Below are 16371 nucleotides of genomic sequence, written 5' to 3' on the forward strand. Positions count from 1 at the left end.
CAAGGGAAAACGTACGCGTGACAGAGGAGGACGGATCTTGATCTTGTCAGAGGCGGCTGCGGGCTAGGAGATCGTGGCGGTTGATCGGCGGATCGGTGGATCGGCGGACCGGCGGATGGTGGGCTGGTGAGGTCGTGGGCTTGGGCGCCTGCTCAATCTGGGCCGCGGAGGTCGAAGGCGCGATGGCCTGCTCCATGCCATCCATACAGCAACTCCGACTCAGCGCAGTGTCAGGGGTCACCAATTATGGTGTTTTACGTCAACCATGACGGCTACAATGGCCAACCAGACCACAACGAAGTTGGGGCCAAAGAGAAAGTTTATTTCTTTCACGTGAAAATATATACAGGGGCCATTTTTACGAAAAATGATTTATGTATACAAAAATGCATGTACGAAGTCACTACATTACACCCCCACCAGAGATGAAGCCGAGAGCAGTTGCTGAAGAACGCCAAACGGAAAAAAAATCTTGGAAAGGAAAGGAAAGAGTGAGCGAAGAGTATAAAGCGGAAAGACGGGAAAGAAAAATACACTGTACAAAGAGAAAGACTGTACAAAGAGAAAAAATATGCGCTGCATGTGGAATACCGTTGTATGACACGTGGACACAAGGTCCGAAACAAGGTAGAAAATGCAGGAAAGGGAAAGAGGAAACATGCGTGACAGAGGTGGAAGAACGTGTCAGAGGCAGTCCAGAGAAAGAAAATAGAGAAAAGAACAAGGAAAAACGTACGCGTGACAGAGGAGGACGGATCTTGATCTTGTCAGAGGCGGCTGCGGGCTAGGAGATCTTGGCGGTTGATCGGCGGATCGGCGGATCGGCGGACCGGCGGATGGTGGGCTGGTGAGGTCGTGGGCTTCGGCGCCTGCTCAATCTGGGCCGCGGAGGTCGAAGGCGCGATGGCCTGCTCCATGCCATCCATACAGCAATTCCGACTCAGCGCAGTGTCAGGGGTCACCAATTATGGTGTTTTACGTCAACCATGACGGCTACAATGGCCAACCAGACCACAACGAAGTTGGGGCCAAAGAGAATGTTTATTTCTTTCACGAGAAAATATATACAGGGGCCATTTTTACGAAAAATGATTTATGTATACAAAAATGCATGTACGAAGTCACTACAATCCCACTGGGGACAAACAAAAGTAGCGTCGTCTCCACCGACCCAGTTGTCAGTGGCAACATATAGGAATCGTGTACATTTCTTCGTTTCTTCTTTGCTGTTTTCAGTGAGTGTTTTGTTTTCTCTTTGTCCTTGATCTCGACGATGTTGTCGTGCTCATTACCTTACTGAGACGTCTCTTGTGACTGTAGCAAGTGTCACGGAGGATTTTATTGGCGTGACAAGGTAGTTCGCCGAGATCGAGCGTGAAAAACGCTCTGCATTAGTAGCTCCTGTAGAATGTTTTCTGGGTTGGCGTATCCATGGTCAACAAAACCAAGGTGCAAGACAGCATGAGAGATCGTGTAAACGATGTGAACTCCAAAAGGTAAGCTCCTGAACAAGTGGAAAGATATGGGTATTTACAAACTCTCTCTTCATCCATCGATTGGCGCTATGCATTGCATTTTGTCTTCACAGATAATCTGGCCAAATTTATTGTAACTAGAGAGTGCAATCGTGCACTGCTTGGGGCCCATCCCAATGTCATCACATGGCTGTGGTGACAAGTGTATATCTGGGAGAATTTTTCCTCGACTGATACGGAGTGCAGGTGGATCGATTATGAGAAATGCGAACATGTGAAGTAAGTAATTAGTTGTGTCGAAGAAATGTGCAATAAAATAAAATTTACTTTACACTCAAACATACACTGTAGACGTACATGTAACATCATGATAATGATTCCATCTTCATTGTCCCGCAACTGGTACACCATACGCACCGAATACATGGTGTGTGTGTGTGCGCGCGCGCGCAAGCGCGCGCATGTACATGCACACACTCTCATGCGTGGCCGAGTCGGCCAGATGAACAGACCATGCATTTACACGAGGTGTCCGTAATGTCATTGGAACGCTGTACTTTATGACTTTATTCCAAAAGAGTATGTCTTGCCCCTGACGAATGGAGTTGTGTCTGTGCTCAGCGGGTATCGGGCTACGACGCAACACTGCAATCAGCGCTGCAATTAAAAGAGCACTGCATGGATTATTTTGACTAACTTCCTTTGCGTTTACTTGGTTGAGCCCGTGGTTTCATTTCTGTGTTCTGTCATGATTGGCCTCTGGAAATAATCAGAGTGGATGTCATTTTGCCATATATGTGTGCCTTGTGCGACAGGTTCAAGGCTAGACGAACTTCACATTCGGCGTGCGATCTCAGCGTCTGGGACCTGATGAAGTCTTGGTTGGATGATTATTCAAGCCTGATACTACTCGACACACCAATGTTCATGTCAATGTAATTTTTTCAGAGCTGCACTATTTACGTGTTGATGCTTACTTCGGTGTTAGCGTGTTTCCCCCGGATTGTTTCTATCATCATGATCGTGTGTTCTTGGGCTGAGCGAGCACATGCACAAGTGTGCAGCTATAACCCTGTGTATCTTTGGTTACACTTTGTTCTGCAATGCATGTACCTTGTAACATTATGTGCTTGCACTGCTTTGTCTGGCCTGCGTATTTCAGGACTATTCAGTGCATTAGACCCAGGTTTGTTTGGTTGCCGGATGACCTCTTGTTGCGTCGCTCAGTATTTGTATTCATCAATTTTTGGGCTTGAGAATTGAGCTGTTGTATGGTTCCCAATATGAAAACATCATGCTGGTGCTCTGTGTTTCGATTATCGACTGTCGGAGCAGTCATGCATTTATTAGCAGAACGGTCAATACTGTAGTCTTTTCACGTGTTTGTCTTTTTTGTGTTTTCGCCGGGGGTATTAGCGGTAACGTTGCACACAGAACGGCAGTGTTGCATCACTGGACGACCCTGCCTCTGCATCTGACTTAATTTCCCCAGGATCTGGTGCAGTTACACCAGACAGCCACTTCCTGTAAACACGCAAACAGCAAAAGAAGAGATCCCGCAAATCAGGAAAAGCCATTATGGAAAATATAGAGTAGATCATACAACATTCAATAATCTGGAGTAATTACAGTGAGACAAACGCTTCAAACAGTGCTCTCTCTCTCTCTGTCTCCATCCTTCCAAAAATACCCTATGACAATTCCCTAGAATTATTTTATTTTATATTCTTAGGACATCATTCTGAACATAATAAATTCTTCCATGGGTCTTCAATCACCACGGAGGGCGAAAATATATCTAAGTCATGCAGTTTACGGGAGGTACGAGCTGTCATGGATATAGAGGCTGATATTGTGCCAGCGTGAGGGCAGAGACAGAAAGAAGACACTGATTTCTTGAACAACTCACCTATATATAATCGAATCCACAAGGAGCGCTCATACTTTGATCCATCAGGACGCGAAACATCTTCAAAGCACTCTCAAACACGGAGTTTTACTGTGGGCAGCCAATTTCACAGCCATCATGAAGGCACTCGACGACTACAGGAGTTTTGTAGAGGAAAAAACAATGAGTAAAGAGCGACAACAATCGCTTGAAGAAAAAGCAAAGAAAAACAACTGTCTCTCCAGTCATTTAGATGCTGTTGCCCTTGACATCTGGTTCCATCCAGAGGACGCGACTTTTGTTTGTCCCCAGTGCTCTCCGTTGCTATGCGTATCGAAGGAGCCGTGACGTCACACTTAACAGCCCCATACGTTACGGGAACGCGAAGAAAGTTCGCGTGATTCTTTGCGTCGCGTTCCCAACACGTAGAGCAGAACCTCCCTACTAAATATACCGCGATATACTGGCTCGTACGAGACTCGTACCTCGCATTCCTAGACCAACACTCGAGTACTACAGGGTTTTGTCACAACAGCCTCTTTTACGGGCAAAATAAACACAATGAATATTTTTTCCCAAGTGTTCCAAAAACTACACTGCACTGTGTACTAGTACTCGCGATCCGGGCGATGCTTTTGAACACGCGTGCAGGGTGTGGTGATTTGGAAACCGCAAACGTTACGTCGTTGTTGAATCTCACAGAAACTCTGCATGACTTCGATACGACCGTAGAGTTACGCAAGATTTCGAGCGCAAAGCCAAAGGTTTGGTGCGGCAAAGTCTGAAAGACATGGTTTCACGACGACAGTTTCAAGAGTACAACCGCTTTCCCGATAGTTCGCGGGCTGGTACCTCCGCAAATCTGTATCAACGACCCAGGAGGTCGAGCAGGAAACTGAAGGACTCGTGAAGTAACACGTTAGTTGAAAGTACATGCACCAAACTCCAAAGAAGTCAGTTCGATTTGTAGTGGAGCAAATCACACAGTCTTGTCCTCCCGTGGTTGAAACGGTCTGTATGGAAAACTTCTTCCTGCAGCAGGATGGCGGACGGAGAATCGTATGATTTCCTCTTCAAGATCGTTGTGATCGGGGACAGTATGGTGGGGAAAACGTCCTTACTGCAGCGCTTCAAGAATGGAGCATTCAATGAGCACCACAGCTGTACAATCGGAGTGGATTTTATCGTAAAGACGGTGGAGATGGAAGGCAAAGTGGTCAAGGTAAGCTCAGTCAGTTGAAGTACATGTAGCGAGCCACACATACTATTACTACACTGTAATGCACTACAAGGACAACTAGTTGCGAGCATGCAGACGCTCAGTCAGGGTTTGCCAAGTGAACATGAGTACGAGTATGTCTAAAATTTAATATATTTTTTCGATCTACTCACAATCAAGAGTATACAGCACATTTAAACCTGGTTCGGCGAGACCAAAAATTATCGAGATTCCCGGGCAGCACCCATGTGAAATTGTTGTAGGCGAATTTTTTACTGTGCATGGATTGCATGCTGAATGGACAGCTCTTCTATATCGACCTCCACTAATTCTTGTGATCCTTGACTGGTCCTATATTTAGGAGGTTTCGCTCTACGTAATTACGTATGAAAATCCGTATGTCGTACGCGCCGGGGAGCGAGGGCAACTTTCATACGTAAATCTCTCTACGGATTTCCGTAGGAAAGCTCTTTCCTACGTTGGGTCCTCCGTAGGACTTTTTGAAATATTTTTTCGCATTTTCCGCATTTGTCCATGGCAACATTCAAGCCGCGCGAAACACAAGGTACACACACCGTACACCACGTGCAAAATATGATGGAAAACACGGTTTCGGTTCATGGTGCATACGGTGGGCGCATGCAGCCAACGCATCTCCAAAGCAACAACGCATGTTGAGCAGTCGTGGAGAAATCACGTAGAGCGCGAAACCCAACAGCTCTGATTTTTACGTATGAAAATTCCGTGCAGTTCATACGTTATTTTCATACGTAATTCCGTAGAGCGAAACCTCCCTATTACCCATATCGCCGTAATATCGACCGCTTGTATCGACCACTTAGGCATTGTAATCTTTCGACTTCGGAGGGACTTAGAAATTTTCTCTCCACTTCAAAAAGAAAATTTGAAAAAAAGAAGACAAAGGAAGAGAACAAGCAGGACTCGAACACACAACAGTATAAATCTCGAACAACCCCTAATACCACCCGGCCACTGTGCTGCAGATGCTGAACCCTGTTGTTCTTACAGTCTTGTACCCAAAATAGGCAACAGCCTATGTACACTATAGTACAAATGCTATACTTAAAAGCTTAAAATAGCTCCTAAAGGTTCAAATTTTGGGGCTATGGCAAAGGAATCGTGATAAATAGGATATAGACCTCGTCTTGGTCAATATCCTATACATATTTCACAGTACACGGTTCTTGGTTTACCCATCCAATCTTTGTATTTCACCCAACAACGGCCCAGGCCTGAGCCCCCTGTGTTGCAAATCTGGCACAGCGCTGCAGGTGCTGCCGACTTCGAGTCGTAACAAACATGTTGCACTTCCGGCTTTGTACAGCTTAGCCCAGGTCTTCCACGCCTGTGGTACAGCTTAGCCCAGGTCTTCCACGCCTGTGCATGTCAACAGCGTGAGTGCTTCTACAACACTCGTAGTGCACTTGATTAGTGCATGCTCAGCCGCAAAGAACGCGGCTGAGCTGAGTCGAGAAGATCTATGACAGATTTGACGGAAATATCACAGGGTTTGGTGTAGATACACTGCATAGCTGTATTAGTCGTGGATCACGCGATCAGAACGTCCACTGTTCGAAAGAAAGAAAATCTCCTTCGGCTCTATTTTGGTGCGTGGGCCCAGAAATCTCAATTTTTTAGTTCTGCCTTTTGTACTCTTGCTGACATGTATGACAGGACTACATGTACAATGAGTTCTACATACCCGTAATGTCGCGTATAAAAGCAGGTGCTTACGGCCGTATACGCCGATGTCAGTGCTAGGCTTCTATTCAAGTCAGGCTTCTATTCAAACCACGTATCTCTGTGTATGTCAATACTAAACTAGGCTTATGCGCTGACAGTGTATCTTACAAATCAGGCTTGTATTCAAAACAGGCTTCTATACAAGACACTACAGTAGCTTAGGGACAGCGATATTTGAGTCAAGACACATGTCTCTGATTTTCACGCTTACTGCTGTGCTTTGTGAGTGAGATTTGCGATTGAGATGCACTTGCCACCAACCATTGCTACTTTCAAGGCACATAACTCTGAGTGTCACCGGTTCTAGATTGGGGGTGAAAATAATTAAAGGGGAAGTATACCCTAAAATCAAATTTTCACCAGTTGCAGTCTTCGGGGTGCTGAGCCTAATGGTCTTGGTCCGAGGAAGCTGAGACGCTCCCTTCCTCCTTTATTCGCAATCGAAGTCGCGCGCTTCCACCGAAACTGGGTGACTGCGCCCTACTAGATAGAGATTTGTATGCAAAAAGTCACTAAAAACGCCGTTTCGTTTTTATAAAAGCACGGATGACCGCGATTGGTTCATATGTTGTAGTCTTTTGGCCGCTGAGTCAACTGGTTTTGGTCCGAAAAGGCTGCGATGCAGCGTTCAGCCCTTATTCCCAATCGAACATGGTTGAGTAAGCGGTCACGTGCTCATGCGTACACCAGTCACCTGGTCATTGTGCCTTCAGCCTAAGTTCAGGCTACAATTTACAGCCTGTTTGGGCCCATTCCTGTCACTCGAGTTGAACCTTTGAACCAGGGAGTCGTAAAAGCCTCTTACAACTCCCTGCTTTGAACCTTTGAGTTGAACCATGGTGTGAAAATTGTAGCCTGCAGGCACGGTGACCAGGCGACTGGTGTACGCATGAGCACATGACCGCTTACTCAACCATGTTCGAACGGCGTTTTTAGTGACTTTTTGCATACAAATCCCTATCTAGTAGGGCGCAGTCACCCAGTTTTTTTTTTGGTGGAAGTGCGCGTGTTTGTTTGGGAATAAAGGGGGAAGAGAGCGTCTCCGCTTCCTCGCACCAAGACCATTAGACTCAGCACCCTGAAGACTACAACTGGTGAAATTTAATTTTAGGGTATACTCCCCCTTTAAAATAAATGTCACGAAGGAGGTCGCCCGTAGGTTAAAATGCTTAGACCAATTTGTTCCTTGAAAATCAATACATGTACTTACCGTTAACTTGTTGCCAATCGACCACTGCAGGATCCATCTGTAGTCAACTCTGGCCACAGACCGTGGCACAGACTATGTCACAACATCTAGCCAGACCTGTACCGAAAGACTACCTAGTTACCTGTCTATAAAAAAAAAGCAGAGTAGAAAGACGGCTTTGTGCACCGCGGATGGTCACTAAATGCAACAACTTCAACGCGACTACACGTAACCATCATGGAATGGGATAGCTCTGACGTTTTGACAGCCCATTCAGAAGCACACAGAACTGTACTATGGGGCGACAGGAAAAGAGGAAAAGTAAAAAGCAGAAGATCTACTTGTATGGGGTCCTCAGCTTGCTGGGATTATTTTGGATTTTCATGCTCGTTTCCATGTACCGGTACTTGGATTCTTACATGACTCCCCCCCCCCCCCCCCCACACACACACACACATACCGCTGACAACATTAGTGGCACTTGTGTTTATGTGCACGCTTGTACATGTGTGTGTTGGTGCTGGATTTCAGCTGCACATTTGGGATACGGCTGGACAGGAACGCTTCAAGTCAGTATCGCATAGCTTCTACCACAACGCGCACGCAGCTATTCTCGTGTATGACATTACCAACGAGGGCTCATTCTTCACTACTGCAAGATGGCTGGCGGATGTAAGGCGGTTCTCCTCGCCAAAGGTAAGGCTATCATTCACTCCAACTTAAAACTCTTGTTTTGAGGTTCGCAACATGTTGTTGGATCCCCATTCTTGCTGGAAATGTGAACGCTCTTCTTTGCATTATTCCCATGGAGTTGCAGGGCAGCTTGTGCTGGACAATTTTAGAATTATGAATCGTAACTTTGGTGTGGACGGCCGTTTATGAGAGAACGTGTTGTGATTTGGGTACTTGATGATTGTGTACTGTTGGTCTTTAGAACCGTCTATCTTTCCCTTTGTTCTTCAGACACTGTGCATGTTGGTGGGCAACAAGCTGGATGCGGGCAATCAGAGAATGGTTTCCAAGGAAACAGCGCTGCAGTTTGCCAATGACAACAAGGTCACATCGGTTGTTGAGGCGTCGGCCAAGGACAACTCTGGGGTGGAGATGATCTTCCACACGCTGACGAAAGACTTGCTGTCAGTCCACAGCACCGGTCATATGAATGGTATGAGGGTGGAAGATCTAGGGCAGTCCGACAGCGAATGTGATAGCGGCGGTGAAGATGTAATACACTATCGCAAGCGGCACATCGTGCCAGTTGTCATTAACCTCAACGACGAGCCCAAGCAGCGCAACTGCCAATGCTAGCACTGGCGGAATTCAATTTCTTCTCCTTGATTGGTTGGCCGTCCAAGAGAATAGACACCCGTATCAGCAGTGCTCCTAGTTTCCTATGATCACCTCGCTGTGTGTCTGCGGGAAGTGTGCGGAAGCATGAATTAGTTGCCATTTTGGTACTCACCAGAAGGTAACCTTCAACAGAATGTAGTCGTCCAATGACAACCATACCCAACGCTATCCAGCAAGCTGTCCATTGACTGTCCATGAGTAGCAGTCTGCTAGAGCCTGGTAACATCATCTTCCTGCACGTAGACTACTCATTGAGAGCCACCTTTCTGTATGGCACCTCGACATTGCAGCTGTCTGTGATATCTCTCTGGCCCTTAGTATCTGTTACGAGTTTCATCGTCTCGCCTGAGCTCCCGCTCACTGCGCCATGCTGTGTGCCATACCGCACCTGTGTGGTGGTGGTGATAGGGAGGTGTGTCGGCCACCCCCAGACTTATCCTCGCACCTCTGAAGGCCGCACCACCCACTGCCGCCGCAACCGACGACTTAGCCCGTCCTCCATGTCCGCGTCTTTTCTTGTCAGTGAAATAGCTTGCCCAGTCGGAACAGACCGAGTACCACACGTGCACACACACGCCACGACACGGCAAAATGTGACTCCACATACAACAACTATAGTGTCTCTTGTGCCCGTGAGCTGAAGGTGCTTTGTCTATTCTCTAGAACCTCGTGCACTATTATAGAGTTGATGCTCTGTGCAGATGTATATACATATACATATCCATATCCTCAAACTAGTCAAGATATACATATAATATAATATAATTATATTATTATTTTACCGTTACTACTTTTTGTTTCTCTCCCCCTCCCCCTCTTGACTAGGTAGCTGGAAGCAGCATATTTTATTTTGATCCTCTTGTAATTTATTATTCTCCTACTTTTTGATCATGTTGTTGCTGTTTTTAAACCTAGTTCTTGTAGTTTCTTCGTTGTTTACCGGTGTCTCTTAGCACCGTGGCTCTTGTAAATTATTGGAGTGCTCATGCGTTCATTGCAGGGTGCATCTCGCTGCTGTACATAATTCTTGTGCCCACCTTGTTTGTTTCTTGACGCTGTAGCCGAGGTTAGCATTGGATGCACAATGACTTGTCGCATCTGCAACCACATGTGTTGTGTTATGTGTATTTTGTGCGTGTGCTTGCTCGGTGTGTGTGTGTGTGTGTTTGTGTGTTAGACTGTTTGTAAGTGGGCTGTTCAACAACGATGCTATTTACGTTGCTTGCTTTTCAGAATTACTCAGACAAGGGAGTTGTAAATGTATTTGTTATGCCTTTGGGCAAGAGTAGATAATCAAGAGTGTGCAACTCCCGGATGGGTTGGCCCACGGCGGAATTTTTTGTTGACGTAATCTTTTCTACGACACACGCGCTGCGGGTCTTTTGGGAAGTTTTGCCTCGTGCCCTTGTCCGGGCTTTACATTACAAGGTCGGTGCCCAGCACGTGCTCTCACACTGCTTCACTGCGAAAAGCACTGTTTTTTGAAGACAAAAGGTGACGTCCACATAAAAATCCGCTGTGGACCGGGGTATCTGCAGATTGTGCAGAAGAGATGCGGAGCTGCACACTCTTGTTTATCTACTCTTGCTTTGTGTCATCGCATATTATATATAAACAAAGAATAATATTGAGATTGCTGCCAGCTCAGGGCCTTGGCTACGCTCCTTTTTTTTCTTCTTTACCCAGGTGACTGGTCTTCATGAGAAGAACTCGTGAGACATAATCATTTGATGCATGCATTGCAGGAACAACCCGGCTCTCGCTCACAGACTAGAAACAAGCCGGTGCTGAGATGCAGGGAGTAGTGCAATGTACAATACCATCAAGAGAAGATAAGCATATTTCTCTAGATTGAGTACTCTTCATACCAGGTATTGTATTACTGGCTGCTGAGATGTGATGAGTGTCTTCTGTCTAACTTGAAAAGTCACATCTGGTGCCAGCAATGACAGGACTACACGCATATGAATTAATTGGAACAAATAAAACAGCTCATACACTCCTAGTGTTCAAAACAGGATCAGATGTAGTATACTATTTGAAATATTTTCACGCGAACCAACCACATAGTAATTATTTAAAAAATTAGTCTTTTCATGGAATGCGAAGCAGTAGTGAAAATCAATAGTTCAGTAAAAAGATAAAAATTTGGAGTTTTTGGGGCGAATGGAGTCGGGTTCAAAGTGTTAAAAGTAGAGTGAAGTTGTACTCGTAGTGTTAAGCAGACTCTGGTCGCTTGAGGAATCCATCAGGAAAGTGCCTGCCGCTGGAAACACGGCTGCGGTCATGTACTGCGCACAACAGTATAGAACTATTATATAAAAAGCTGATCTGACGAGAACACACGGTTTGTAGTGTATGGCGAGCACTCAAACACGCCGTCATGTCTTTCCATATCGTATGAGACCCGACTGACCGGTCTCAGTCTCATCTTTGGAAAACTCCCCAATTTGTCTAGTGTTAGTTAGCATTTTGGCTGGTTGCTGGAGAGCGGCTGAGTGTTCGTAACCGGCCATGCCATTCACTAGGTCCGGCGCATGTCAGCACGCACAGCTGTCCTGGTCGGTGTTCACCTCCTCCGGATCCAGGCTGATCTCCGGGTCCGGAGTCGGTATCAACTGACAAAGATGACTGTCGCCTGGCGTCGGCACCGTTGTCTCGATAGTCTTCATGACGATGTCGAGTAGTTTGTGCACAGCCAGCTCCACATTCTTGCCTGTGCACGCGCTACACTCGATGTAGGGAAGGTTCAGCTTACCGGCCATCTCCTCAGCCTCGGCCGTCGTCACCGTTCTCCTGGCCGCCAGGTCTAGCTTGTTGCCCACAATGACAATGTGCGGCGTCTGCGTGTACGAGTGCGTCTTGATCTGCTCCAGCCAGTCGCGCAGGTTCACGAACGACTGCTTGTTCGTCAAGTCGAACACCAGCAGGAAGCCCATTGCACTGCGGAAAAGCGCCGTCGCCACGCCACGGAACCTGCACAAACCCAATGCAAAAAGCCTCTATAACGTCACCAAAGCCAATCGAACACCTGTAGAGTGAGAGGTTAAATCATAAAATGTCAGTGCTGTTTAGACTTTAGACTAACTTCAAAGCTGCTAATCGACCACATACGTACATGTTGCAGGAACACTATCATGTGCCAGATCTAACATAGAGAATCAGAAACATCGGATACAGGCTCACAAAACACACATTGCATCGCAGTTTCGGACTATACCTACATACACTGTACGAGTATCATGTACACAGCATACCACCTGACTGCTCAATGAAATCCGATCTCATGACGAAGTTAGCGTCCAGCACCAGTGCACAGCCCATTGTTCACAGGTCTGGGGCTGCACAGCGTGGCGGCGCTACATGACTTTTAAAGCGATCGGATTGCATTGAGCAACAAAGCAGTTCCCTGTAACTTGTCTTGTTTGTTTGAATATAAACATAGCATACTCTTTAGACCTTTGGCACAGGGCCACATCAAGTCTGGTATAATTAAACAAAAACCCTACCTCTCTTGTCCGGCTGTGTCCCAGAACTGAATACTAAAGCGTTTCCGATCACGGCTCACCTACACATAATAGCATACACAAGAGGTCCTGTTTAACGTTACGATAGGATTCCGCTTGATCCACGGATGCACGTTTGTGATCCACAGCACTTTGGTGCATGAACATTTGTCCGGTCAATACAGGATTCTGCTTCGTACAGGGTTTGCCAAACACAGGCTTTACTGCTTTCCCAAAATTGATATTGGGCTCATGCAGGATTACATAACAAGTAAGCTATGAAAACATAGGGTACCCCGTAAGAAGGCCTTAGGCCTGTGGGAATGCCCTATTCAAAATTTAATAAGAAATATAAAATAATAATAATAACTGCATCGGCCGTCACAGGTATCATACAAACACTAATTCTATTTTTAAGATTTATGGTCATATTGACATCACACGCGTAGTGAGAATCTGCTCAACGCTAATTTCTTTTCTCCTGAACACACACATACACACACACACACACACACACACACACACACACACACACACACACACACACACACACACACTCATACACACCACACACACACACACACACCACACACACACACACACACACACACACACACACACACACACACACACACACACACACACACACACACACACCGCACACACACGCACACATACACATACACAAACACGCCTGCATATATTGCCCATACTAAATTCATTGCAACTCTCGTCGTTCGGAGCGCTCACCCTCTTCTCCTTGAAGTCTATACCGACGGTGGCACCGAACCTCGACTCGAACGTTTCATCCGTGAATCTCAGGAGAATACTTGTCTTGCCGACTCCGCTATCCCCTAGCGCAACGAACTTCAGCATGTAATCATAATCGGCTAGCTGCTGTTCTCGGGAATTCATCCCTGCATGTGCTGCTGCTGCTGTACGATATTACCTCGTCGCTCGGGAGACAAATTGGGAGGCAAGACTACAACTAATGTAATAGCCTATGATTAAAATTATGGTAGTGGAGTAATTGTAGCACTCCGATCCAAGATCCTGTCCGGTAGTATTACGATTGTATATTTTCCAAAGCTCGTAAAGATTGATTGGCGACTTTTATATCAGCTCTGTCGCGCCCCGACGTAACCAGTAAGCTCTCGGTCTCTATCAGCATATGATATCCAGCTAGTATGTGAAAGTAACCACACGACCACACATTCAAGTACTTAAGTCGTATTAACCCGACGTTTATAGTTACAAAATAATAATTGTAGTAGATCTACTGTTGTCTTTCTCTTCCAGCTAAAACTGGCAATGGTTTTATTATTTTCGAGGGAAGTCTGAAGGGCCAGACTCCACGAGTCACGACTTCGCCGCACGCGCACGCGGCTGTGTCCATCCAGTCGTGTGTGGCATGGCACTTGGCTGCGCGCGTGCGGTGTCAGTGAAGACATCGACAAGACTGGCGTGCGAAAACTGTTTTCCTGCTGCATGCTGTTGTATAGCGTTGACTGATTGATGGAGTACCGGAGTAGTCACCCAGCAGTCACCAGGTCACGCCAGTATGGTCCTGGCGCTGACAGATCTACAGACATTTCCCCACAAAGTCATGATGCGTGCGTTACGTCACTTACGTGCCCCGGGTAGATCTACACACCATTGGCATGCCGGATATTGGCATTGTACTTACTTTATTACTATTAAGTATTAGTCTTTGAGAACTAGAACGCACAAACTTGTGACAAATTTCGTCGCTTTGCAAAGCGACGAATCGATCGCGTGAAACCGTACCTTGATGATAAGGTTGAAATTCGGCAATAAAAAGAAGTGTAAGATTGAACCCAAAAACTTGACAAGAAACCGTTACCTAAATGGCCTACCGGCGCCAGTACTGCAGTAGTACCGGCATGCAAAGGCGAAGTCACGCCTCTGCCCGTATCAGCACAGCCGGCGGTAATATGCTGAAAGGGGGCTCTCGACCCTGCGGCGGATGAAAGAGGCCCTACAGGCTACAGACTAGTACAATGCGTGCACTGCAGCCCAAAGCATGTGACTACCCATCGCAGCAGGCAAAATGAAACCCGGGTGTGTAGATCACCCATCACGGCACCAAGTCTCTGTTTGTCCACAACCAAAGCAGCCAGAGACTTCAGAAATAATGGTGGTTTCCTTGCCCGCCACCCCCGAGGTCGAAAACACCAGTGGGGTGAATGATGCTCTCTCCACGCGGCACCAAACGCCGCCTTCTTCATTCTCTCGTGTACATGACATTGTATTCTCAGGTGGCTGAGGATTTCTGGACGAGACAGCAAGGACGGTCTAAGGTCAGTGACCCTTACAAGTTCCATGTACAGTCAACTTCGCTAATAACGACTGCGGATATAACGACAATTCGCGAATAACGACAGAATTTCCATGCCCAGAGCAAAGTCCCATCCCACTGTAATACATATAATGAGACTTCGGGTATAACGACACTTCGCGAATAAGGACACTTTTTTGATGCCCCGCCGAGTGTCGTTATAAGCGAAGTTGACTGTACATCAAAAAAGCGTCCTTTGGATGAAAGTGGGGCGGGGCAGAAGTAACTCCTCCGCCATGGGTCTCGGATTCATTGCTACTCATGTGCCCCGGTACGAAGGAGAAAATGACATGTGCATCCAATAGGAAAGCACCTTTGAAAACGATAATGGGGAGAATTGGAGATTGAGATAGGACATACATGTACATATAAAAGCAGTGCACCGTGGGGATCAGAGACTCAGAGAGGGGTAGAAGGGGACTGGAGTGCGGTCAGTATATTAGGCTGGTGTGCTGTGGCTGGGATGGAGAGATCATACGATAACCTGTCTGTGGCCCACTCCCGCTTGCTGCGCCGTAAGTTGTCGTTGACATTTTTTTCTTGAAGGTTTGCATACCTCCGTGAGAAGGGGGAGACTGCAGAAGGGTAGATGGGACTGGGAGCTGATTCCACGTTGCGATGAGAGAGTGGGAAAATGAGCGCAGTGTGTTGTTTCGTGACTGAGGAGGGAGGATAGTGACGGATGATGTGCTACAGATCTGGTGGTATGTCCAGGCGTCCCTCTGGCTGACGATTAGCCGAGTGTACTATGCAGTAGCCATGGTGGTAGATCTCTGTGGACCTCGGAAGGTGTCTCGAAAACATTTGCATTTGAGAGTGAGAGGCATTCGCACTATCATTATCAAACACCCCAAACCTTAATCGCCTTTTTACTGTACAAGTAGTTCAAGTACTGTGATTTGTGCCTTCAGTTGCGCTGAAAAGTGAAAATACAGGACTTCTGCATAGGCCTTGACGGATTATGCTAGCATAATTTTTCGCATAATTCCTGCCAAAATCGAATAATCGCATAATTCGAGGCAAATTGCACACGAATCGCATAAATTGGAATAATCCGCCTGTTCGCATCAAATTCCATACAGTTATACAGTCATGTTCTTACTTACAGTACAAGTACAAGTTGATGCACCAGGAAGTCGTAGGTTTACGACTCCCTTGATAACAATCAGTGACGGTCGCAGCTAGGTCGAACGGTGCGTTGACCCCGTTGAACTTTTGCTACTACACGTCTACAGTACAGCGCCCTCTACAAAAAAATCCCCTGTTATTTTGCACAGAATCATCATATACATTAGCAGCATATGTGAGCATAATGCGGCATAATACGATAACTTTTAGCATAAAAATAGCATAATTCTGCAATTTTTTCAGCAATGCGAAAAGCATAATTTCACGAAAATATTAGCATAATCCGTCAAGCTCAAGGCCTACTTCTGCATAGGAAAGTACTAATCCCTGACATTTTTGGCTGCTTTTCGGACGTTTCCTTTTTCGGACCGGTTTTCGGAAGAGCCTTCAAAAATCGGGCGGTTTGGCAGCACTGCATGTATCAAGAGTACATAACCCGGGGGGTTATGTACTCTTGCATGTATGGACCAGGCCCCCAGGAGTCGGGACCACT

The 16371-nt window shown here is 46.5% G+C and overlaps 2 protein-coding genes and 1 long non-coding RNA gene across 3 annotated transcripts; 2 read left to right on the forward strand and 1 right to left on the reverse strand.

Annotated features, from left to right (window-relative positions):
- Window positions 1–1135: 1135 nt before the first annotated feature.
- On the forward strand, window positions 1136–2853 carry LOC135813667 (uncharacterized). Its single transcript, XR_010553078.1, has 3 exons — window positions 1136–1496; window positions 1589–1754; window positions 2291–2853. It is a non-coding gene; the product is annotated as an uncharacterized LOC135813667 (long non-coding RNA).
- A 1414-nt stretch (window positions 2854–4267) lies between these two features.
- On the forward strand, window positions 4268–9988 carry LOC135813668 (ras-related protein Rab-43-like). Its single transcript, XM_065326712.1, has 3 exons — window positions 4268–4585; window positions 8067–8231; window positions 8499–9988. The coding sequence occupies exons 1-3, from the start codon at window positions 4406–4408 to the stop codon at window positions 8841–8843; spliced, it is 690 nt and encodes a 229-aa protein (XP_065182784.1). The 5' UTR covers window positions 4268–4405; the 3' UTR covers window positions 8844–9988.
- Window positions 9989–10707: 719 nt separating this feature from the next.
- On the reverse strand, window positions 10708–13626 carry LOC135815183 (ras-related protein Rab-27A-like). The gene is made up of 3 exons (XM_065328443.1): window positions 13142–13626; window positions 12395–12453; window positions 10708–11861 (listed from the first exon to the last, which is right to left on the reverse strand). Exons 1-3 carry the CDS (start codon window positions 13304–13306, stop codon window positions 11426–11428), a joined length of 660 nt encoding a protein of 219 aa, XP_065184515.1. The 5' UTR covers window positions 13307–13626; the 3' UTR covers window positions 10708–11425.
- Between the last annotated feature and the right edge of the window lie 2745 nt (window positions 13627–16371).

This window comes from Sycon ciliatum, chromosome 4 (assembly GCF_964019385.1).
Source record: "Sycon ciliatum chromosome 4, ocSycCili1.1, whole genome shotgun sequence".
In the NCBI taxonomy this organism is placed as follows: Eukaryota; Metazoa; Porifera; class Calcarea; order Leucosolenida; family Sycettidae; genus Sycon; species Sycon ciliatum.

Bases quoted from the DNA above. Each gene is read 5' to 3' on its own strand.
- LOC135815183 (XM_065328443.1), bottom strand. From the start codon at position 13,306: ATGAATTCCCGAGAACAGCAGCTAGCCGATTATGATTACATGCTGAAG. The intron at 12,454-13,141 runs GTGAGCGCTCCG...TATTATGTGTAG, and splicing joins TAGACTTCAAGGAGAAGAGG to GTGAGCCGTGATCGGAAACG. The intron at 11,862-12,394 runs GTAGGGTTTTTG...GGGTTTGTGCAG, and splicing joins GACACAGCCGGACAAGAGAG to GTTCCGTGGCGTGGCGACGG.
- LOC135813668 (XM_065326712.1), top strand. From the start codon at position 4,406: ATGGCGGACGGAGAATCGTATGATTTCCTCTTCAAGATCGTTGTGATC. The intron at 4,586-8,066 runs GTAAGCTCAGTC...GCTGGATTTCAG, and splicing joins TGGAAGGCAAAGTGGTCAAG to CTGCACATTTGGGATACGGC. The intron at 8,232-8,498 runs GTAAGGCTATCA...TTTGTTCTTCAG, and splicing joins GGCGGTTCTCCTCGCCAAAG to ACACTGTGCATGTTGGTGGG.